Source organism: Cygnus olor, chromosome 1 (genome assembly GCF_009769625.2).
Source record: "Cygnus olor isolate bCygOlo1 chromosome 1, bCygOlo1.pri.v2, whole genome shotgun sequence".
Classification (NCBI taxonomy): Eukaryota; Metazoa; Chordata; class Aves; order Anseriformes; family Anatidae; genus Cygnus; species Cygnus olor.
In genome coordinates, this window is record NC_049169.1 from 36,558,487 (window position 1) to 36,583,272 (window position 24,786).

Sequence of the window (24,786 nt, forward strand, 5' to 3'; positions counted from 1 at the left end):
CTGCTTTGATGTGGCTATCTTGTCACAGCTTTGGAAAATGTTGCCCAGAGAGTTTCAGAAGAGAGTGTACAAGTATGCTGCACCAGGAGGCTTTTGTGATCATACAGTATATGCACGGCCTGTCTTGGCTGTTTTGGTGCAAAGGTGAGGCCTGTGCCCTGCCGCTTTTGCTCCCGAGCTGCTCAAGCAAAGCAGACTGGATCAAGAGAGCCTGACACTCCTCCTGCAGCCTTCTCAGTTTCGGTGGTGCACACAGCATATGGGCTCCCTCATGTGGATCTCCTCAGACGTACCAGACGAGGACCAGGCAAGCACAGCTTGGAGCGAGAGGCACCAGGAGCAGCTCCCCAGCCCTGCTTGGGGGCGCCAGGGAAGGATGGAGCTCCTCTCTGCGCCCCTCTCTCAGTGAGGAGGGAAGGATGCGTGGCTGTCTCGACAACGGGATTGAGTTCATGGAACATGCAAACTCTGCAAACTTGTAAGGCTCTGAGAAACAAAGCTCTTTTTTTTTTTTTTTCCCCTAAACTGCTCGTGTTAATAAAAGAAAGTTTAGGGAATTTTCATAGTATCCAGTTTAACAGTCCAAATTCAGGAAATACCAGTGAACAATGCTGTTTGCACAGACTTAATGCTGTCTCCTTGTTTTTACAGGACATGAAAACCTCATTAAGTATATGATCCCATGCTACTTCTCAATAATGACACATAACGTTGTTCAGCTTCTTCTAATACCGAGCATCTTACAAAGCCAAAGAGCTGGTGCTGAAGTCCTGCAGGTTTCCTCAGAGCAAGTGGCTGTTATAAATGCTGAGTAGCCTTTGAAAATCTGGCCCATTAAGTCAACTGGATGCATTAATATGCAGATACACAGCAAACCACACAGTTGCACGCTGTGCAGTACAAGACATGAAAAGGTCTAGGGAAAATATGCTTGCACACAGAGGCCGACTACCTTAATTTAATAGCTTCTGCCGTAACATTTTGGCTGTATCTAAAAAACTGAGATGCATACGAACTGGAGGTGGCAGAAACTGGGATGCTGCAACTTGCTGAACACAAGACTTGTTGGAAATGTTTTTTGGGGAAATGCATATGGTAGAAAACTCTCAAACCCTAACCTTGTTGGTCATATGCAAATAGCCACCCACATTTTCAAATACAGATTTTTTAAAGTAGTAGAAATTTGTTTTCAGATATATGATGGTTTAACTGCAGGCTATTAACATACTCTAAAGGACAACAGGTGAACAATGCACCTCACTGGGAAGGTGTATTTTCCATGTTATATTGAAAGATGTGTTTAGTTAATGAGTGAGTGTTCAATGGGTGGGTTGTATAAATTTTAATCCAAGTCTTTTTTTTTTTTTTTTTCTTTTGCTTTTATGGAGGAATGTGTTCAAATACTTCATATGCATTGGGAGTGCTCAACAGCTCATCTTGCACTTGCCAGAAATATAACTTAGATTTTACAATAGGAACTAATTTAAGCACACCATTACTAGACTTTCTGGATTACCTGTGATATTAATGTGTGAAACGGTGGTGCAAACTCTCATAATCCAGTATCAGTTCAATAAATTCTGCTCAGAGTGTAAGAAAAGCTGCAGCCCTCCTTTCCGTGTCTCAGCATGTTTAGGGAAACTTCTCTGGACTGGCTGCTTCCTCCAGTTTCCCCTCTCCTGGGAAGGAATAACCAGACACAACCCATGCAGGAGACTCACACAACAGTCTCCTTAGACCAGGGAGGATTAGTCTGGGGATCTTGCTCTGTTTCGATTAGCGTGGTTGTAAAAGAATCAGAGAGGGAAGAAATTCACAATGTCATTTTCAGAGAAGGACAATGGCTGTCCCTTTGTTTCTCTCACTCACAAAGTTTGCTCTCTGCTTCCTACTCTTCACGAGCCCTCTGGCCTGGGGAAGAACCTGGCTATGCCCCATCCCCTGCTCTATTCCAAGAAGGGGGCAAAGACCTTACTGCATTTATTCCAGTCTTTGTGCACAGGGACAAGGAAGGCATATAAAACCAGAGACAGGAATTTCTGTTTGAGAAATGTTAGGGATGGAAAGAGGTAGAGAAATAGATTTCATAAGAACTTGCAGATGCTCTATGCTTCCAGGTAACTATGCACTCTGCCAGAAAACTTTAGGATTTCTTGTCCTTTCAAATATTTCCCCACTAACTTAAGTGAATAAACTTGTACTAATGAATTATTTTTTTCAGGATGAGAAAAACTCACTTTTGGGTGAATAAAGCTCTTATATAAACAAGTTAAATACTTAGAAATGTTTTAAACGTTGCAGTTACACTGTGAGGTTTCAATTAATTGCTGTCTGAATAAACCACGGTGACAGTGGCAGCATGGCACCAACTACATAAATGATGAAGTTTACCTGACTGCAGATGTTTGGCAGCACAGTTTTGAAGGGTCCACTAAGTAAGCAGCGTATTCACACTGACATGATTCAAACGTGAACAACATCAGTGGGCAGGATAATGCACAGACTTCGTCCCATCAAAACAATGCTGTTGTTCCATCAAACGAAATACTGAAACCCTGGTGGTTTCTGATGTGATGCTTTCTGTCTGGGAGGGACTGTGCAAGCTTCTGCACCCTATACCTACCACCAGCACATCACAGCTCTGACTGGAAGGGAGCAATGTGTTAGGTCCTAAGCTTTCAGCTGTTCTCCCTTGCCAATGCAGAAATCTGATCAGGCCTACTCAATCTGAATAGATGTTCCTGTGCAAAACTAAAAGGAAGGGGGAAAAAAATTAAAACAGCACCATATATATATATATTATATATATATATATATATATATATATATATATATCAACCAAGGTAACAAGCGACATGCCCTGCTAGTAAATTATTTCCCAGCTCTTGATGTGACTATGCATATCATCTGTTGCTTGTGATTACAGCTCCAGATAACTGTATTTTGCCTCTCCTTTCTCTCTGACAGATCCTGATGTGCTCTGTGTGCAACCTGTCTGTTCTCCCTGAAGGTCCCTGCCTTGAATCCTGCAGGCACGTAGCTGCTTGAAGCTACTCAATGTACGTGTGGCTTCACAAGGAAAAAATAAATTTGGTTCAGCCTGGTCACTCAAATGGACTCTGTTTCAACAGTTCGATTTATTTCCCAGAACCTCTGCAAGAAAGAGAACTGGCTAAGGCTCAAACCTGGAAAAATGAGAGCAGTGTTTACTGAAGTTTAAAAGGAACAGACTGAAGGTGGTACTTGTACTCCTTACTGAAGCTGTTCAGTGGACTTGATTATTTGCTTATGTGGTTTTTAGTCTCAGATTCCCATTGACTATATCAATATTCACACATTCGCAAGCTGAGAGCAGGTAGGTGGATTGCAATGAGCAAGTAGGCTCACTGCAGGTAGAGCCTATCTTCTCCTGGTCATCAAAAGATGGTGATCTCCCTGTGCCTTCCTCATGAAAACAGGTTCATAAACTGAAAGCTCTGAAGTGGTTCTCTGTTCTGATGGCCAGGATGGTCCAAGAGCCTGCCCTTTCCTCCTCCGACCAGCCGTCACTGCAAGGGCTGGCTCTGCTGCTCGTGCTACTGGTCTCTCTGCCTGAGCGCTCAGACCTGGTGACAGGTCTTCTCATTAGTGGGCTGCTGTTTGGGGAATTTATTTTCCCTGGTGCTGGGCCAAAACCTGAGTCTGGGAGATTGCCAGGTTTGATGTCAGGCATATTTATTTCCTTTAGCATCAGCTAGGTTGAGCTAGCTCTTTATCCAGGCTAAGGGATAACTTCAGAGGATTTGTGGGAGCAGTTCTGAAAGCAATGTTTGGTCTCTAAGTTATTGATTGAAGTATTTGGCAGTGATGGCAGCAAGTGCTGGAGCAGCTGTAAGGTAATTGCCCACTTCTCCTTGTATGGCCAAACAGGCTGGGTTCCACCAGTCGGTTACAAAACAAAGCACACTTTCATATATAGATGGAAAAAAAATCAGTGTTTTTCTTGTTTGGCTGAAACAAATCCACCTCAAATCTTTGTAAGCCTTTACTAAGGCATTTCTATCCCCCAAGTGTCTCTTCTCCAAGTCAGGCAGACTTGTCAGGCTAACGCCTTAGCATTTCTGTGTAGCTAAGTGGTCTCCTATGAACAGACTTTAAATAAGCATATACTGTGGTGGATTTTGGATATCATAGATGTATAAAGTCTTCTCAGTGCCTCCATACAACAGTATCACTGTCTTTGCTTCATTTGTAATACTTTTTGAGGCAGATTTTTGTTTGCTGCTTTGCTGTGATTGTACAAGGCAGTCTCAGCTTTGTGTTAGGGCCTGGCCCATTCTGTGTTTATGACTGGCTTGGTGCATGAGAGGAGAGCAGTGCATTTTGCTTGTCTTGACTTTAGGAAGGCTTTCAACACAGCCTCCCACAACATCCTCACAGAAGTCAAAAAGTAGAATCTCTGTAGGTGGACCATGAGGTGGACTGCTGCATTGCTCGGCTCAGGGGGTTGTGATCAGCAAGCGGTGTGAAGTCCAGCTGGAGACCAGTCAGTAGTGGTGCACCTCAAGGGTTCATACCGGATCCCAGGCTGTTTAACATCTTCATTAATGACCAGTATGTTGTGACAGAGTGCACCCTCAGCAAGTCTGCAGATGATACAAAACTGAGAGGAGTGGCTGATACACCAGAAGGTTGTGCTCCATTCAGAGGGACCTTGACAAGCTGGAGAAATGGGCTGGCAAGAAGCTCAACAAGGGGAATTGCAAAGTCCTGTACCTGGGGAGGAACAACCCCATGTAGCAGTACACACTAGGGGCTAATCAGCTGCGAAAGAGTTTGCTAGAAAAGGTCCTGGGGGTCCTGATGGACATCAAGATGACCATGAGCCAGCAACATTGTGTGGGTGGCAACGAGGGCCAACAGCCTCCTGGGCTGCATTAGGAAGACTGTTACCAGCAAGAAGATTCACAAATTCTTCTCCTCACAAATCCTTCTTCTCATAATTCTTCTCCTCTACTCAGACCTGGTGAGGCACATCTGTAGTGCTGGGTCCAGGCCTGGGCTCCCCAGTACAAGAGAGGCATGGACATACCACAGAGAGACCAGCAGAATGGCTTGAAGGGATGGGAACGTGCACTGCAGAAGTTTGAAAATGTGACTGTTTTTGCCTATTTTAGCTCTTTCTTCTATGAAGTAAGTGCAAGGAAAGAGGTGGCTCTTCATCAGGTTCTTCTCCAGTCTGCCAGGTCTCGTTAGAGGCTGGGAGGGCCAGTGCCACAGCCAGAGGCCCTGTAGGACTGTCAGCTCACACACATCAGCTGCCAAGGTGCTGCCCAAGGGGAAAATGCGTCTGACCTCAGTGCCTGTGTACCCACTGAACTGGGCTTCTGTTACTTGACACAACGGGCTCAGCCCAAATTGTCACAGATAGCCCAGATGCTTTTTGTGCATGGGTCTGAATATCATTTTACATGGGAAGAGGCAGTCTTTCATTACATTGTTACATACATTTTATTACAATCACAGTTAATTACAACTGAGATTTCAAAATGTCAGTTTCCACAAACCAAAGAGAAGGGAAAAAATGTGAAGTTAACCACGCATTCAGAAACTTACCCAAAATGTGATTGATTTTGTGTTTCTTCAATTTACCTTACAATTTTCAAAAAAGGCACTTACGTAACAGAAAATACCAATAAAACTATCTTCTGCTTTTACTGAAATGTACACCCGCATCCCCAGATATCTACTGAACTTTATACACATAATTCATTGCAAAGGACGCTGTTTGTTTTGTTACAAAAAACTAAGGATTGCAATGCAACTGTCTTTGCTGTTCTTTTCTGTGCGCTTTGGGTGACTGCGTTTTCCACTAGGTCTGGGTTGCATTCTGATGTAGTGAAGAGTTTGGCCACAAATAAATAGTTTCAGTTCCCTGAACCTTAAAAAAGAAACAAACAAACAAAAACAACTAAACAAAAAATTCCAATATGGTTGAACAGAGAGTTTGAATAAAAGAGACTAATAGAAATCAAATAGCATCTTTCAAAAAGTGGAATTTGAATGAAAAAGGGAGATAAATAAAAAACAAACCTTGGCGAGCTAAATGTAAAACCACAATAAGGTAAATAAAAAAATGTTTTGGGATGTGTTTTCTTGAAAGCTTTCAAAATGCTAATAAAATTGTTTTGAAATTCTTCAGAGCAGACCACTGTCAAGTCAATGGAGCTAACAGCTGAAGACAGTGCAAATAAAACCCCACTGAAAAAGACAAGCGTGAAAAAGCTAAATGAATGTTTTGCACTTGTGCTCATGAAGGAAAATTTTGGCAAATTCCTACACTAGAGCTTTACTTTATGAAGCTTAAGGGGTAGTTTCAAACTGAAAAGTCATTAACATAGCTTTTTGGGGGTGGGGGACAGGGTGGAGAATAGTGACAAATTGTATGAACCAGGTGGTGTAACCTAAGAGTTTGGAGGTACTCAATATTATACTGCAGAGATCCCACCTGTTGGGACAAAACTTACTGTTAATGTTAGAGGAACATGTCAAGAATAATGCCAATTTTTGCATAAGGCTCCAATAGGGACTTGGAGAGCTAAGTGACATCTCTGCTAAGGAAAAGGGCACAAACAGTAGACACACAGCTCAACATGACATCTAGGGAAGACAGAGCAATGCGTCTTCAGGATCCAGTAAGATCTCAGCAAGTATATAGGAATGGCCTGGTCAGTACTGCCTAGCTGGGTTTCTAACTGGATTTTCGCAGTGACACTCAAAGAAATTATCACATTCAAAGCAAAAGGAAAAGCAATGTTTCACAAAGCACATAGGAAGTTGTACAAGGTGCTTGCCTCTGCACCCATCTCTTCCCAGCCAGGCCACAACACAACAGTCAAAAAACCCAGTCTCCCTACAGCCAAACCTGCATCCAATTTCCACACCAAAGGCTCCTCTTAGACAACTAGTTTCCATTACTTTTGTAACAGGGAAAGCAGATTTCAGCTACGTTAAAATGAAAACTCGGAGGACTTGGGCAACTCATTGCTGCTGTGAGCAAAGGTATACAATAGTTAAAGCTAAATTCAACTTGATGTAAGTACTTAGTACACTGCTTTGAAAGCTCTGGATCACACCATGTCCCTCACATCTGTGCATGGACTAAGAAGAAGGTGGTTTTGTATATTTATATGTACATAGGTCACTTTGCTAGAAGCAAGTCATCCATGCTTGTTCCTAAGTCTAGGTACACCAAAAAAACTCCATGGGAAGCCTGATACCAATAGAAGTAAATACATTAAGAAATTCTTCCAGTTAGTTTTCATTATGGTTAGTTTGTTCTTTTAATTCCATGGCATTACTCGTAATGGCATTAACTTCAGGCCACAAAAAACATACTTAAGAAATTGCCTCTGAAAAAGAGGTGATGTTGACAGAAAACATTTTCATTTCCATAAAGGAGATGAAAGCCAAACATCATGGATTTTATATTTCAGAAAAACTGTTAGCAATATGAGGAGACAAATCTGTACATATTCACAAAATACGGTCTTGAAGCTTTGGGGTGCCCTGTTAGTTTCAGTGCTTTTCAACAGTTGTGTTGTACAGTGCAACTACTACTGTAAAAGTAGTGAAAATATTTTATTACTTAAGCTTTTTTGTTAAAAATGTATTAGAATATTTATAGAAAGGATAAACAATGGGAATCTTGAAGAACAGTTTATTTAACACAGCTTTACACTGCTGTGTAAAAAGAATAATTGTGTAGTTTACACATATACCATGTAAATTACTATGGAAACCAGATGTAGCTTACACTACAAGGTGCCTTGTAACTCATCTCTGCTGAGCAATAAATCCCCCCTTTACTTCTTGGCCAAACTTTGAGAAACTTTACTGCTGTTTTCTATCAGCAGATAGAACAGATGGCTGGCACATGCCTGCTTTACTAACTGAAGTGGGATCTCTACAGCATTACTTTGATCCCTGGTGGCATGTCTACAACACTGAGATGCAAAATACCACAGCTGAACAGAATCTAAATATTAAAGGTTTGGAGCTGTGTTCTCGATGGGCGAGCCCCCTGTCTAAAAATCATGCTCACAGTATGTAAACATCTTCACATTCCACATTGAAATTTTGGCACAGAGGTCAGAAAACAAAGTATTTCCTCTGTTTGGTGACATGAAAATGCGGTAAAGGTACTACTGGAAATTCAGGGAATATACTACTGTAAATCCCCGGAGTACAAGTTTACGTGATTGCCTTGACCAAGCTTCCAGACCAGCCATACTTTCATTAGGAAAAAAAATGAGCTGTGAGTATTAGGCACTTCTTAAGCTGGAAAGCATCACTGTAATCACTGGGTATGAATAAGATATTTACAAAAAGTTTGGCAGTCTCTTTGAAAAACGTTTTCTTTGAAGAATTATTTGTTTTGAAATTCACTGTTCTTTGCTTTCTTTTAGTTTATCAAGCAAACAGCAATGTTTGAAAGGAGCACCCTATTGTAACAATACTGCCTTTAAATCTGTAGTTTATTAGCTTTCTTCAGGTCAAAGAAACAAAAATTCTCCTGGCATAGCTGGTATTTCTTTTTATCTTCATAGTCAAGCTAGGTCTCAGCAATATAAGGTAATCCCAGGCATCACGGAGCTGTTTGGGTTTGATGGTCACATTGCTGAGATCAGAATTAGCCTCCAAGAGCTGTAATTATATGTCTTTCCTAAGCCACACTTCAAAATATGGAAATGATGGTGGAAAATATACTGATGGCATATATCCTCTCTCCCTAAGAGGTGGGTATCTTTTTCCTTTACTCATGGTTATCAATAATGTTTTGCACAGAGGTAGCCTGGCTTTTCCAGCAGGTACAAATCTCATTGCATTGTGTATCAGCCCTGAGGACTACATGCTGGGATGCCCCCTTACCTCCTGTCTCTTGTGCTTCCCTGACCAGAAGCACTCCCAGACCAAAGGCATTTCCCCAGCATCTTCCCATGCAGATTTAACTTTTTTTTTTTTTTTGATATGGTTTTCCCCCACCTATCCTCACACATGTGAAGTTAATCTTCTTGCTATCAGAAATCCCACAGAAAGTTGATCCATGTATTGGTGTTCATGGATTTGGAGCTTAAATAATTTTCTAAGCGCTGTGGAGATGATGTTATCATCACAACCTTTGGTACCTTCCAGTGGTTTCCCTGGAGTGAAACATGGAGCACCAGTTCGCAAAATAGCATCTCTTCTTCTCACTGGGAAGTCTATAAGGGCAATCTTTCCCAGAGGACAAGACCCCAAAAGCCATTGCTCTCTCTTTTGCAAAAAAACACATACAAAATAAGAGCATGAAGCAACACCAGAGAGTTTTAGTGGTTACACGGATGGCTACTGCATGCTGTATATTACCACTATTTTTTTCTTTTATAATCTTGCCTATCAAGGGCCAATCTTTTTAACTGCCAATTCACTGAGATAATGGTGTTTTTTTTTTTTTTTTTTTTCTAAACAGAACATGATATCTGTAATCATATGTTAAAATTCATAGGTAAAAACATAAAGTGCATAAAAACATAGGGATCCCATTCTTGTCATATCCCCTGCTTGGCTCATCATTACATCGCCAGAAAAAAAACAGGGATTCAGCACCTGGAGATACTTACATTTTGGGTTTTCCCTAATATTTCCTAATACTTAGTTAGGACTAATGGACTAGGGACTAAAAGCAACGAGTGCTTTTCTTTGATTAATATTTTCTAGTGAAAATAGCTTTAACTGTTATCGTACACTGGTCACAGTATTAGAAACGTAACATCTAAATGCAATGGGATGTTACCACTTTACTTTACACAACATGCAGCTATAATGCAGTCCTCAAAATGTGGCATTCAACACGCATTTTTGACCTAGAACCCGGATAGAGGCAGCAGTGCAGGACAGTGAAGCATCGCCACTCTCTGGGTTGGATTGCTTACTAACCTACACTTTACGTGGCTGTTTATCCCAGGACCAGGTAGGTGTGACCTGCCCACAGGATATTTATCCCCACGGGTGCAAGCAGGGACACAAGGTGAGCGGCAGGGGAGACTTGGCCCCATGGTGCCGGGGGTGGGGTTGGCCTCAGCTGGTGGCCAGATGCCCACCCAGCCGCTCCCTCCCTGCGTGCCTTGGTGATTCCAGGGCCAGGAACTGTGTCAGGGCACAGACGTGATCCTGTAGGCACTTGGGAGAAGTCTGATCCTTTCCTTTCCTTTCCTTTCCTTTCCTTCCCTCCTCTTTCCTTCCCTCTCCTTTCCTTCCCTCTCTTTTCCTTCCCTCTCTTTTCCTTCCCTCTCCTTTCCTTCCCTTCCCTTCCCTTTCCTTTCCTTTCCTTTCCTTTCCTTTCCTTTCCTTTCCTTCCTTTCCTTTCCTTTCCTTTCCTTTCCTTTCCTTTCCTTTCCTTTCCTTTCCTTTCCTTTCCTTTCCTTTCCTTTCCTTTCCTTTCCTTTCCTTCCTTTCCTTCCTTTCCTTTCCTTTCCTTTCCTTTCCTTTCCTTTCCTTTCCTCCCTCTATGCCTCATCTTCCCCTTCCCTATCCCTTCCCCTGACATAGGAATTTCCCAGACAAAAGCATTACAACAGAATAAAAGTAGCAGGTATTTAGCATTTTCCTGGATGTCAGAGGAAACTTGTAAGAACCTTTATATCTAAAAACTAAACACCACCAAACAAAACCACTGATAACACCTACAGTCTCATCTCTCCCCCTTACAAAATATGGGAAATTCTGGAGAAACTGTTTTTTTTTTTTTTTTTGTCAGAAGCAACTTTTATCCTACTCCAGCTGCAATACTGCTGTGGGCACTGTCCAGTTAAGATGTATAAAATGGTTCCTCAGTGAGTGTCGTTGCCCTGTGGGCTACATAAATACCCACATTTGTTCTTGTTCCTTCTCATCAGGTAAAGGCTTGGGTGGCACAGGGACAGTCAGTGACCTGCTTTCCCCACAGGGTCACAAGAGCTGTGGGGAACAGACAGCTGTACTTGAGCACCTCTAAGGGACTGCAGAAACCAACAGGGCTCGTTGTGCTACCAAAAAGTAGATGTTTTCTCAGGGATGTAAGTCCATTTCTTAACCCAACTCATAAAACACCAGAGGGCTGAAATCCCTTCCCTAGCTAAGGCTGCTGTTTGAAACCCTGCCCTTCATCTGCAGACCTGCATCAGTATTGAAATATCCACAGCCATGAGAGCAGAGTGCCAAAGTTTGTACTGACTATACACACAGACACACTGGTGAGGAGGAGCTAGGTGGGATTATGAGACCTGTGAACACAGAGTCTCAATTTTAGCACTTTTTTGACCCATAAAGATCTGAAAGTTAACACATTCTTGTAGGAACAGGGATATCAATTATGTTACTTTAACCACTCACATATTTCACTTGCTAATTATCTTTTGTCTTACAAGAACTCAGCAATTCAGCAAAGAGGAGGAGAAGTAATTGGTTAAAGAGCTTTTCTGCAGCTCAGAAGGGGTTTTTCACAGAGAACACTTCTCTACGTTGTCTTTAACCTGTGACTCTTCTCCAGTCTGTTACAATCGGCTTTCCCTAATGAGCTGTCTGAAGGCAGCCGAAGAGGGAGAACAGAGCACGAGGAAGAGGGACGAGAGAAGAGGGACAGGGCTCAGTCTGACTTCTCAAACCTCCTTACCTCCTTTCCAAAAAGAGGTATTTTTATCACAGACAGCAACAGATGTTGATAGAGAAACAGAGCAGGGAATACAGTCCTGAAATGCACCAATTATCCCTAGTTATTTAAATCCCAACCCTGGGCATACAAACTCTTTCTCTTTGTAAAGCTGGATGGGAACTCCAGCAACCTTAGCAAGTCACTTGGCCTTTGTGAGCAGGTCTCTCTCCATGTCCCCTCCCTCTCTAACAGAGGAGGTAAAGCATTTCGGGAACTCAAATACATTGGGAAGACAGCAGAAATTACAAGGACCTCAGACAACAAGTCAAAGCCAAACAAGTCCTGTAGCTAGAAAGCATGCTTTAAAACAACCAAAGCCACAACCAAATTTGTGAAGCTGCAATCAGCTGAATTATACACCCAATTTTCACTTTTTTTTGGTGAAGGTACATATTGTTTCATCTTTACCAAGCTCTTTTTAATAAAATAAAACATAGAATGTATGACAAAACATAAAATCAAAGTTCAGCACTGTAAAAATGAATTCATTTTCTCCATAGTGTTTGCTATGATGGATTTTTTCAGTACCCATGATAACTTAGGCTAATGTGGTTCAGCTTAATGCACATGTAACGCGTGTCGTCAGCGTGTCAAACCCTGCATGTGTTTGCTCATGAAAACACATCACCTAAGCTTATCTTTTCAGCAGAGGAGTCCGAGAGATGTGGGTTCGCTGTGGATTTGGGGGGTTAAGGGCCGTAAAATGAGGTGTGCATGAGAGAACCACCTTCAGCCCCCGAGCCACACCTCAGGTGCAGGGGTTGGAGGAGCAGAGGTCGGAGAGCGACCCGCAGCACATGTCCCCAGCCCAGGGGGACCGGCTGCCTCTAAGGCAGCGGCTCCTGGGGTCACCGCCGAGCCGGGGCTGCCTGGCCACGGCGCGGCTTGGGGAGCGGTGGGGTGCAATGGGGCGCAATGTGGAGCAACGGGGAGCAACGGGGAGCCTCGGAGGGGCTTCCCCAGGGGGAAGAGCGGCACCTGCCCGGCTTCGCGGAGCCTCCCGTCGCGCCGTCCCGGCTCCGCACCTACCCGTCCCGTCGCCTGCCAGGTGAAGTTCATGGCGTGGATGTTGACGGGGATGGCGGGCATCCTCTGCTGGGCTTTCCTGAAGTCGTGAGTGAACGGGGCCATCTTCCCCTCGGACACGATCAGGATGTCCTCCTCGAAGCCTGCGAAGGGCAAAGCGGGAGGGGGGCGATGCACGGCGGCTGCGGGAACCCCTCCGCGGCACCCCGGGCGGGCAGGGGACCCCGGCTTACCGATGAGGACCCGGGCTTGCTGCGCCTCGATCCACAGGTACAGCGTGTCGGGCTGCCGCCCCGCCGCCCGCAGGCTGCACAGGCTGAGGGCACCGCAGAGCAGCGCGGCGCACAGCCGCCCCGCCGGGGCCATGCTCCCCGCACCGCCCGGCCGCCGCTCCGCTTCGCTCCCGCTCCGCTTCGCTCCCGCTCCGGCTCCGCTCCCGCTCCGGCTCCGCTCCCGCTCCTCCCGCCCTCTGCCGCTGCGGGGCGGGAGGGACGGACCGGGCGGGGCGGGGCGGGGCGAGGGGGGGCGTGGGGTCACCCCCCCAACCCGTGGGAACACGTATCCCCCGTGGGAACCCCCCCCCTAGGGGAGCATCCCCCCCGTGGGACCCCCACTGTGGGAGCGTCCCTCCGTGGGACCACCCCCAAGGGAGCATCCCCCCGTGGGAGCATCCCCCCGTGGGGGTCCGGCGGGGATGCCCGTGGGTTTTGCGGGTCACCGTGCGTGTCCTTGTCCCTCTCCTGGAGCCGCAGCATCCTCGCCCCGCAAGTGACAAAGGTGGCTTTGGGGGAACAAATCCCCGCGTGGGGCCGGCCGGCACACGCCGTGCTCCAGATGCGACTTGGGGCGCGTATACTGAAGGGAGGAAAGGGTTTTTGTGTGTGGGTAGCTGGAAAACATCAGAATGTTGCCATTTACACAGAAACTGGGACTCGTCCTGGGAAAGCTGAAGGAATTTTTCTATTCAAAAAAACGTTAAAAAGAACCACGGATGTTAAAGGAAAAAAAATATTAAAATTATTAAAAAATATTAAATTGTTTCTAAATTTTCTGCACCCAAGAGATGCAAGAAAAAAAAAAAAAAGAGAAAAAAAAAACAACAAGAAAGATACAAGAAAAGATACAAGAAAGATACAAGAAAAAAAAAAAAAGTATATATATATTTAACCAAAGCTAACGAGAATGAATAAAATTAGAATAAACCCCCTAACTTTCTCCCCGTAATGCTCCAGAAGGGCGCTGGCGATTATTTTCTGCCTTTGAGCGTTTCCCGGGACGCTCCTGTGCTCCACCCCATCCCGGTGGCGGGGCTGCAGATTCTCGGTTAATTATTGCTTATCCCGGATTAACCACCTGGGACCCCGTTCCCGAGGCCCCGGGCAGGGCCATGGAGCTGTCCCGCCTTGGCCTCAGCCCCCGCTCCCCCGGCGGCCTCCGTGCCGAGGCCGCCCTCTGCCGGCAGCGGGCTCCGCTCGGCCTCTGCCGCGCCCTGCGGGACGGCCCGGGGCAGCGGCACCGGGGACTGGCGGTCAGCAGAGGCTCAAAGTAACTAAACTAAACTAAACTAAACTAAACTAAACTAAAATAAAATAAAATAAAATAAAATAAAAATAAAATAGGGAAGAGAAATGGAAGGGAAGGGAAATGGGAAGGGAAATGGGAAGGGAAATGGGAAGGGAAATGGGAAGGGAAGGGAAGGGAAGGGAAGGGAAGGGAAGGGAAGGGAAGGGAAGGGAAGGGAAGGGAAGGAAAGGAAAGGAAAGGAAAGGAAAGGAAGGAAAGGAAAGGAAAGGAAAGGAAAGGAAAGGAAGGAAAGGAAAGGAAGGAAAGGAAAGGAAAGGAAAGGAAAGGAAAGGAAAGGAAAGGAAAGGAAAGAAGAAAAGAAAATCCCACACCACATGAATTTCTGCAGAGATCCACGATATCTACAGGTGAATCGCTATTAATTATTTCGGAAATGTTACTACTAATGGATTTGATCTTGTGCTCCCAGGTAGATTTTTATTTTTTTTAATCAAATAACTTTCTTTTTTTCATATCTCCAAAATGCACAAGCAATGTTAAGTTTGCAACTACAGAGGAAAGCAGTGAGGAAAAATTATATCTGAATGGTAACACTTTTAGGAAGAGGTTAAAATAGGACCTCAATATAGGAAGAATTTTATATATTCTAACGCCGTGTATTGCGTTGTTATTTATCACTTAAAGAGGCTTCCCTGAGATCTGGCAAAGGAAGGGAATTTGATTGCCAAGTAACAGCCCTGAAACAGCATCATCTCTGCAAATGCAGTGGTACAACACAAACTCTCCCGTGTAGAAAATGCCATAGCAATCCTCTAATATTCTGCAGAAATAAGTGATGCTGACTGAAGCATTGCTCGGTGGGTATGTATTTGTGCCTGCAGAGTGTGCGAGCCCGCGTGCTTGCGCGCCGTGCACCCCTTCTCCAGCTGCACCAGCACGGCTCAGTGCAGGGGCTGGGCTGCTGCACAGCACTGCCTGCTCCCCTGGGCTGCTTTTCTTTTAGCACCATGAGGACATTCATCAGGGACATGGTTTGCAGAACTTGCATTGTAATGCAAAGATCTAGATCTTGATTTTCTTCTCAATTCCTTATTTAAATGCCCCTTTCTCCCAACTCCCATTCCATATTTTGCCTTTTAACTGAGCCGAGGGCCCTATGGATAGCAGACGGGAATATACTTGGAAAAGCTAACCTTCTGTGGTTCTTTGTTTAGTGACGTGGGAAACATACATGAAAAGAGAACTATTTTGTGAATGTGGCTGCAAGTCCCACTCACTTGCATAGGAATGCATCTATGGTGTATTTGTGGCCCGCTCTGATCTTCATTGAAGCTGACAGCATCCCCCTGATGACAGCCCTGGAATGAATGAAGGGATGGTTTGAATGATGATATGTCAAGGGAGGGATATGCAAGTCAGTGCCTGATGCCCTTTGATCATCACTGATGATTCATAAAAAGAGAGGAGGTCATAAATAATAATAGTGATGGGTATAAATACAGCCTGAGGTGATAATTTTCATCCCCCAAATTATACATGCTGCTTCCCTCAGATGTGCAGAAATGGTAAATCCATCTGTACTTGTTTGTTTCTCCGTGGTAAACATCAGTAGGTAATAACTAACATCTGCATAATTTCAATAAGGAGAAAGATACCAAATTGCAGCAGGATTTTCAGAAGTGCTCAGCCTTCACTGGGTTCACTTCACTGCAGTGAATCACAAAATTTCCCACCACTTTCAGCAGAAACAAAGGTTAGTCAGTGGGAATTAGATCTCTTTACAGTCCTGCTGGCCAGGCCAAAGCAACAAGCATTATGAGCTGGCAGAAAAAAAAAAAATAAAAAAATAAGAACTATTTGTATTTTAAAAATCATTTTTGCTGAAATTGGAATATGTTGAAAATTCTGAAATTTCATATGGAAAATTAAAGACTCTGCATTCAATTATTCTGAATATAACATGATTTTAAAATATATTCTATATTGTAGTGTTGTAGCATTAAAACTATGTGAAAGCAGCACTCCAAAGACTGTAATTTCACACAGTCTAGACGTAGGTGAGATCTCCTACTTTATATTACATATGATACAGCTTTCCATTATCTGCTCTGTTTCTTTTCCTACAACAGTCCTGGCTCACCCATTGGAAAGCATGGAATTGGCCCAGCTTTGAATCAGGCTGGCTACTGAAGATGACAATTATTTTTAGAGCCATTGCCTCATCTGCTGCTGAATTTTAAAAGTATATAGCAAATGAGACAGGAATAAAAGTGATCATTCAATTGTTGAAGAGACAGGCAGCCTTGTCCTTGTTTGTTATGTTCCTAGGAGGCAATAAGCAAGTTACTGAATTATTTTTCCCAGACAGTGACCAATTTTTGTTCTTCATTTCTTGGTGCCTGGCTTCAGATCCTCAGTCTTGTCTGCAGAATCCCGGAATACAGGCAGGTAATCCTGGAGATGGTGTGAAAACATATAATTATGTCTTTAAAATTGATAGTATAGCAGAGATCAGGGCAAGGTTATGAAGAGTTGGGATAAAATAAAGTATCAAGTAGGCATTTTTTGGTTTATGCTACTGTATTATTAACTACCACCTTACGATGCATGGACATGTGTTACGTGCACAGTCTCCGTCTGGGAAGTTTTAAAAGTTTTCGCGTTGTTGGATTTGTGATGTTTTGCATGCTTCTTATAACTCGTGTAACATTTCTTGACTTTTAAAAGGGAGATATAACCTTCTTTTAAACTTCAGTAGTAAAACACAGTGGTTTAAATTAAAGAATTTTTATTGTTTTCTCATTATTTTAATAGATTGTTGCAAGTTTAGACTTTAGTGGCTTTTTAGTGTACACTGTTTTATCAATTCATTCCAAAATTGAGTGTTGCTATCAGCCTGGAGGCTTTGGTTCCCAGCTCCTTCTCCTGGTGACGTGACTTCTACCTTTGCCTTGAGTTGCAGATTTCATTTCTGAAACCAATTTTGTGCATGACTTAGAGATGCGAACTCTTATTTTGAAACTGTTGGACCAAAGTCATTGTAATCAAAGAGATGTAGACCTTTTGTTTTCAGCTTTATTGCATGCTTACAAATCATTTCTATGCGCTTATGGTTTCAACTGTTTCAGATTTCTCAAATCTAGACGAGCAAACTTGTTTGATGATCATCACCCGTTCTTCTGGAAGAAGGAGAAATCCCATGCCCTTTACCGTGTCATTCTGCTTACCAGGGTGGATTTCTGAGGTGGTACAAAGTGGAAGTATAATAATAATAATAACAATAACAACAATAACAATAACAATAACAATAACAATAACATTAACAATAACAATAACAATAACAATAATAATAATAATAATAATAATAATAATAATAAATTTAACTGAAGGCTCCCCTGCAGCCCTGAAGGAGGGCACTAGGGGGAGCCAGGATCTGGCCCGGCCTGGGAAGCGCTGGGGCTGCTGCAGGCCCGCTTTGCGGCCTGGCCTCGAGCAGGATCACTTCCAGAGTTCATCTCGGTTTTCCAGGACGAAGGGGAGATCTTCCCCCCGTTTTGTAGAAGCTAAGGAAACCAGACGTTTTTGAAGACTAAGGAAACCAAAGTCCTCTCACTCTGCTCCTCTCCGCTTCTTGGTGTTCTGCGTGTTGCCAAACTCCAGCTGGTTTTCCTCTCCCACAGTGAGAATATACCCTCTAAATATATACCCTCTGATATATACCCTCTCTATATATACCCTTGATATACCCTGTAAATGACCTGCCTGTGACAGAAGGTACAGTCTGTTCTCACACATTATTACATATCAGCAAAAATTATGAGACCTTACAGATGTCCCAAATGCAGGGGAAACTTCAGTCAAAGATTGCACCTTCTCAGGTAGAAACTCAATCTGTCATGAGATGCAAACAGTAGCAATCCAGTCTCTGTTAGATTCAGGGCTCTCTGAGGTTGCTAATATTGTATGTTAACCTATCTCTGCATAAACTAACTCTCTTTTAGTTCTATTTTGACAGTCTGAGTTGCTTAAGTCTGTGTGGGATAAATAGCCTCCTTTGATCTTACAGAGAGGTACTGGGATTTAATTTTTCCACACTAGGGAGCCGTGTTTTGTGCTAAGCAGTGCTGAATTTAATACAGTTTTAGAGAAAAAATTAAAGGATCTTAGCAAAGTAAAAAAATTAAAAGGGAAGAAGAGGAAAAGAGTGGATGCAATCAAGTTTCTACCTTAGAAATGGCAAAGAACATTAGCTACTAACAGTGGTTCATCCTTTACAAGATGTTTATTGTATTGTACCAAAAGAAAAATATCTATTTTGAACCTTACTTTATTTACAACATCACCTTCAGAGAGTGTAACAGCTACATATAGTGGAGGAGATAACGGGCAGATTTAATAAATATTATTCACTGGAAAAGAATGAAACATATGAGGCTATACAATTTGTTGCTGAATGTGGTTGCTCACAAGGCCTTTGATGCACTGTCATACACTGGAGATTAAAAGCTCAGCTTCTGCAGCTATGGGATCATACTAGCATCTTTCATAAGAAGTCAAGTGGTCTGTGATTTGCCTAGCAAGAAAGCTCTAAGTGCTTGCAAAATCCAAATTAAAATTAATCATAAGGTTAAAATTTCTCAGGAAAATAATCAAAAAGCATATTGAAATCTTTTAGGAGCATTCTTGGAAAATTAGCCAATGTCTGAAAAGACCATCAAAGTGACACTGCCTTAGAAGCAGAAAAATAAAATATATGTTGTCCACCCTGTGGTAAGGAAGACTAGATATGGAAACGATTGCAAGTGCCATAGTGTGAAATCATGCCTTGCATGTGGTAAAGAACATGTGAATTATAAATTGGGAAAAAAATTACTTCGGGCCACATGTTCCCCTCTGGCATCAGACTGCGTGGGTAAAGGAAATAATCAAAAAATCATGTGGTTTTCAAAGCGCAGCCACTCAACTGCATTCTCCAGCTGCCTTCGTACACTGCATGGCATGTTGGGCACACGCAATGCTTTGAGCAGTGCTAAGGAAGGGGCTGCATGGCCCCACTAACCTCCCTGTCCAAACCTTCCCTGCTGTGGCACTGGCAAGGAAGCAGAGGAGGCAGGGTGGGCAGGGCGGTGCGTGCAGACACAGCTCTGCCATCACGGTCCGTAGCTCAGGGGCTCGGTAGCCCTCAAGTCAGGCACATGGGGTGCCATCCTGGCCTCAGTAAAGGCAGCAGTAAAACTGACATTGACCTAATGGGGCCAGAATGCCGGTCTCACTGTACATTGTGTTGACAGACTGTGGGTGTAGGTGCTGCTGTGATGATGTCCTGGCTGCCTCTCACCTCCAGGCTGCACAGCTCTTCTGACTGAGTCAGAGTACAACAGAACATCGAATGGCTTGGGATGGAAGGGACCTTAAAGTCCAGCCAGTTCCAACCCCCTGCCATGGGCAGGGACACCTCCCACCAGACCAGGTTGCCCAAAGCCCCATCCAGCCTGGCCTTGAGCACCTCCAGGGATGGGGCATCCACAGCTTCTCTGGGAAACCTGTTCCAGCGCCTCATTATCCTCATAGTAAAGAATTTCTTCCGAATATCTAATTTAAATCTATCCTCTTTTAGTTTGAAGCCATTACTCCCTGTCCTATCAATATCTGCCAGAGCAAAAAGTTGTTCACCATCTTTTTCACAAGACCCCTTCAAGTATTGAAAAGCTTCCATGAGGTCTCCCTGGAGCCTTCTCTTCTCCAGGCTGAACATCCCCAGCTCTCTCAGCCTGTCTTCACAGCAGAGGTGCTCCAGTCAGCTTCGTGGCCCTCCTCTGGACCCACTCTAACAGATCCTCATCCTTGTGCTGAAGGCCCCAGACCTGGATGCAGTATTCAAAGTGGGGCCTCACAAGGGCAGAGCAGAGTGGCACAATCACCTCCCTTGACCTGCTGGCCACTCTGCAGTTGGCCTTCTGGGCTGCAAGCGCACACTGCTGGCTCACGTCGAGCTTTTTGTCCACCAGAACCCTCAAGTACTTCTCTTCAGGGCTGCTCTCAATGAGTTCTTCTCCCAGTCTCTACTCATGTCTGGGATTGCCCTGGCCCAGGTGCATTACCTTGCATTTGGATTTGTTGAACCTGATTAGGTTCACATGGGCCCAACTGTCAAGCTTGTCCAGGTTCCTTTGGATGGCATCCCTTCTTTCTGGTGTGTCAATTGCACCACTCAGCGTGGTGTCATCTGCAAACTTGCTGAGGGTGCACTCGATCCCACTGTCTATGTCATTGATGAAGACACTGAACAGTACCCATTCCAGGACAGCCCCTGAGGGACACCACTCGTCACCAGCCTCCACCTGGACAGAGAGCCATTGACCACCACTCTCTGGGTGCAGCCATCCAGCCAATTCCTTCTTTATCCCCTGAATGGTCCATGCTTAAAATCCATGTCTCTTCAATTTGGAGATCAGGATGTTATGTGGGACCATGTCAAAGGCCTTACAGAAGCACAGGTGGATGGCATCGGTCAGTCTTTCTTTGTTGACTGATATAGACAACATCAAATGCTTGGAGTGGGATTGCCTGTACCCTGGACTTCATCTGGATTTGAGGCTGTGTTTAAGTATGACAGTGTGGGGAGCTGCTGATTTCTCAGCTCTTTCTTTCCTCTCACTTTTTTTCCTTCTTCTTCTTTTTGGCCATGTTATTGCAGAACAGAAAATACAGTTGCTTTTCTCCTTGAAACAAAAACCCATAGGTTCCTTAGTTTTGCTTCTTTCCTTACCATGCAGCCAGAGAGGTGGGAGCACACAAATGAGAAACCTGGAAGGAGTATTTTCTAGGAGCTCCATTCAAGATCCATGTGTTAGCAGAAGATGGGACATATGGCACATGGGAAACAGGCAAAGGTATAATGACATGGCCAAATAGGAGGAAAGCTGTATACCATAACATCACTCAGAAATAAGTGAAGTGTCTTAAGCTATAGACAAAGCTAGCTGGAGGAAAAAATTGAGACAATGAGGTGGTCTGAACCAGCAGAGAACTACACCATGAAAATAATGAGCTTATCGTTAGGGTCTCTAACATTCTCTAGCTGTGGAATATTCCTTCCCCAGCAAATTATTTTCTGCCACAGAAGTTTTAATTTCTCCGTTCCCTGGGAATTCAAACGTCCCTTTCTGTTTTCTATCTTGTAGAGTTTCTAGCACTTGCTAAGCTTAATTTCTCCCGCCTGAGGGAACACAACCTTCAGGGACTTTCAGCTGCAGCATCATTTGGTGCGGGAGAGACTAAGAGGGGGGTTTTGTGTAGGAGGGGTACAGAGAACCCAGACGTCTGGGCTGAGGGCAAATGCTTTTCAGTCCTCTTAGTAATGAAGGTAAAGGAGATGGAGAACTGAATGCCAAGGGTTGTGATCTTGACATCCAGGGAAAAAAGCCAAGGGAAGAAATGCAGTAGCAGACGTAGAAGGCCGGGGTGTCAGCAAATTCAAAAAGTGCAAAAGGATCCAATCAGTAAGAGAATATGACATCCTTGGCATTAAACATAATTACAAAACTTTTTAATCACATTAATGTTCTTCCACATTTACTCAATGACACATCGGAAAATTATCTAATTAAAATAGGGTATTCTGAGAAAATAATAGACTACTGAACCTCTGCAGAAGGCTGGTGATGGTTTTTTGCTGAAGTCAGTAGGCGTTGCAGAGGACTTTTGGGTTGTGACTAGGGCAGGTAGTGAGAACAGGTGCCTGAGTGACGTAAAAAAGGACTATACTGCTTAGAGAGCACAACACCAGGATTTTTTATCATTTTTTTAAATTATAGACAGGGCTCAGAAATATTTTCACCCAAGTGGCAGACTGCAGAGAACAAGCAAGAGGCTTTTTGCTTCCAAACTGCACAGGCAGCACCTGAAGCAAGCACAGCAGTCTCTCAGCATGTTTGTTAATACACTAATGTTGTCTTTCACGCACAGAGTGGTGTTGACTTGTCTAGTTCGTCTCATACTGAGCACCCTCAGTCAGAACCACAGCTTTACCAAACAAGTCAAGTGGACTGGGGGTGCCAAGTGAAATAACCCCAGGGGAGAAACCCAGAGATTCAGTGAAGGGAATGATAAGAGTATCTCGAATTTGTGTGTGTCCTCAGCAACCCGTTCGTTGTATCAGATACAGTACTACAGCACTACCAGATGTCAAAAGGAGAAGAAATAATGTGCGATTGTGAAGTAGCTGGAAGTTAGATGCAAATTCTGAGTGCAGCAGGTGGATAAGGAAACTGTTGAAATGTATACATATATCTGTAATGTGTATGTAGCCACTTCTGAGTTCTTCAGAAAATCATAGCAACAACTACAAAAAAGCCCTTTAAAAGGGCCCAGACAGACTTCTACAGTTAACAAAATGGATGAGGGATCTTGTACAGCCAACACAATGTCAATATGAATGATGTAAAACGATGCAAAAAATACTGTACTGTGCATGGTAAATCATTTAATAAGGGAAGCAGTAAAGAGTAATATGTCCTAAAGCATGGCTTCAATAAATGAAAACTGAAATAGGAAATGCTCCAGAGAGTTAGTAAAAAAAGCAATGGAAAGCAAAGATATGTAATAAAAGAAAGCTAAAACTGAATTACAAGACAATAGCACAAAATAAATGTCACAGTGTCATGCAAAAATTATGGAAGCAATTGAAGTGCTTACAGATTTCATGGAACAATTTGGTTTTAAACTTATATTTATATTCTTTCACAAGATCAAAATAGATCCAGATGTATCTGAGAATGGGCATGCAGTTGCTCTTGAGCTTAGGATCCATAAAGGAGCTTGGAAAACTTGCCCAGGTAAGATCAAAAATAAAATTATGTTTAAGACCTATTGGATGTTGTTTTTACTGAGATTGCACAATATTCTCAATGCCAAAGAGTTTGAAATATTAAAAAATAAATAAAATAAAATTGAAGCATCATTTCTAAATTGAACATGTTCAGTTGCATATGTAAAATGAAGATTTAATCATGAATTTGAAGGTACCATCTTGATCAACATAGCTAGCTTAGATACAGCTGGCTAATTGTCTGATTGCGGATTGTCATATGGTTATAACAAATAGCAGATGTACACTAAGTTGAAAATGTGCATGTATGATTTTGAAAATTTGCATGCAAGTAATTAATAATGGCTATTATAGTTTTTAGCTGGAAGAGTTTCCCTCCTATATTTTACTAGATGATTTTCCATTTAATTTTTTTTAGATCTGGCAAGATCAACATTTCTAAAAATTGGTCTTGTGTACATCTGAACTTGGACATTTAGAAAATAATGAATACATTGCAAAAGGCTCATTGAGAAGTTTGGTTTGCTCATCTTCCCCATGTTGCTTAGTGAGTTTGTAGCAGGGTTAACTCAGTTTCCCTGGCCACAAACCCACAATGCAAGGCCTGTACCCCTTTTTGTCCTCTTCTAGCACCTTACCTCTACTGCAATGTGTTTTCTTGTTTCTGCTGTTAACAAAGTTGTTGGCTTTAAAAATCTTCCTTTCATGATCTAACACTGTCTCATTCAGCTCTTCTATCTCTACCTGTTTCAACACAACTCTAAGGGTGTAATAACATCCATCTACCTTGTTTCTGATTATATTATGACAACTTTTTAAATTACATAGTTACATATCATTTTTCCCTCTGGATTGAGTAGCCAACTGGCATTTTATTTTTTGGCTGACTGCAACATGGAGAATTTTCTTTCAGAACGTCTTCTGTTTGTTTATAGCAAATAATAGTAGTCACCCTGCATTTAATTCTGTATAATTTGCTGTTTTGTTATCTCTTACAAGGATACCATTCACAGTAACAAAGGTATCATTCTCCAAAAAATCCAGCAAGTAGAGGACAAAGGATGGGGTGGGGAAAGCACTGGAATGGAATTCCTACTTTGCTCTTCTATAACATTTTCCATCATCATTCTTAGAGGACTTTTACAAAGGTGAATCATTATTTCCATTTGCCTGTGAGAGAAACTGAGTCACCTGAAGAGGAAGTGATTTGCCACACAGCAAGTCAGTGGCACAGCCAAGAGCAAAGCACAAGTCTCTTCATTTCCTGTCTGGTGCCCTCATGCCATGAACTTAGTTCACAGCCCTGCCACAGTTGTCTTTACAACCTCTGGTGAGTCATTTGGATCCTTTAGTCTGCTAACACTGAAATTCAGGCTTAATTTAAGCAGTTTTAAAAGGTTATTCATAGTGCTTAAGATAAAGTAGAAACTTAAATGTAGAAGAAGTTTGTATCTTACCCTGTATTCCCTATCAGTAAAATACAGTATCAATATTTATTTTATGCCATTGGCACTCTTTTGACTATTTTGGGTTGAGAGGGCAGAAAGCTATCCTGTTCTCCTTTCTCACTCTGCTCAGATCACAGCTGCCTGAACACCCTCCACTTGTACATCGGCTGCATACGGGGTGGTTTGCTGTTTCTCACAGGTTCTTTGCAGCGAAGAATTGTTCAGATCACTGTTACATTGGGTAACAT

At 43.2% G+C, this 24,786-nt stretch overlaps 1 protein-coding gene across 1 annotated transcript in view; it reads right to left on the minus strand.

The window, feature by feature from the left end:
* Window positions 1-13,214, minus strand: part of WIF1 (WNT inhibitory factor 1) — a 40,096-nt gene extending 26,882 nt beyond the window's left edge. The window contains exons 1-2 of the mRNA XM_040552572.1: window positions 12,970-13,214; window positions 12,740-12,879 (exon numbers count right to left, since the gene is read on the minus strand). Of these exons, the coding sequence (XP_040408506.1) occupies window positions 12,740-12,879; window positions 12,970-13,102 (273 nt within the window). The 5' untranslated portion in view covers window positions 13,103-13,214. The remainder of the gene's footprint in view (window positions 1-12,739; window positions 12,880-12,969) is intronic.
* Window positions 13,215-24,786: the final 11,572 nt, after the last annotated feature.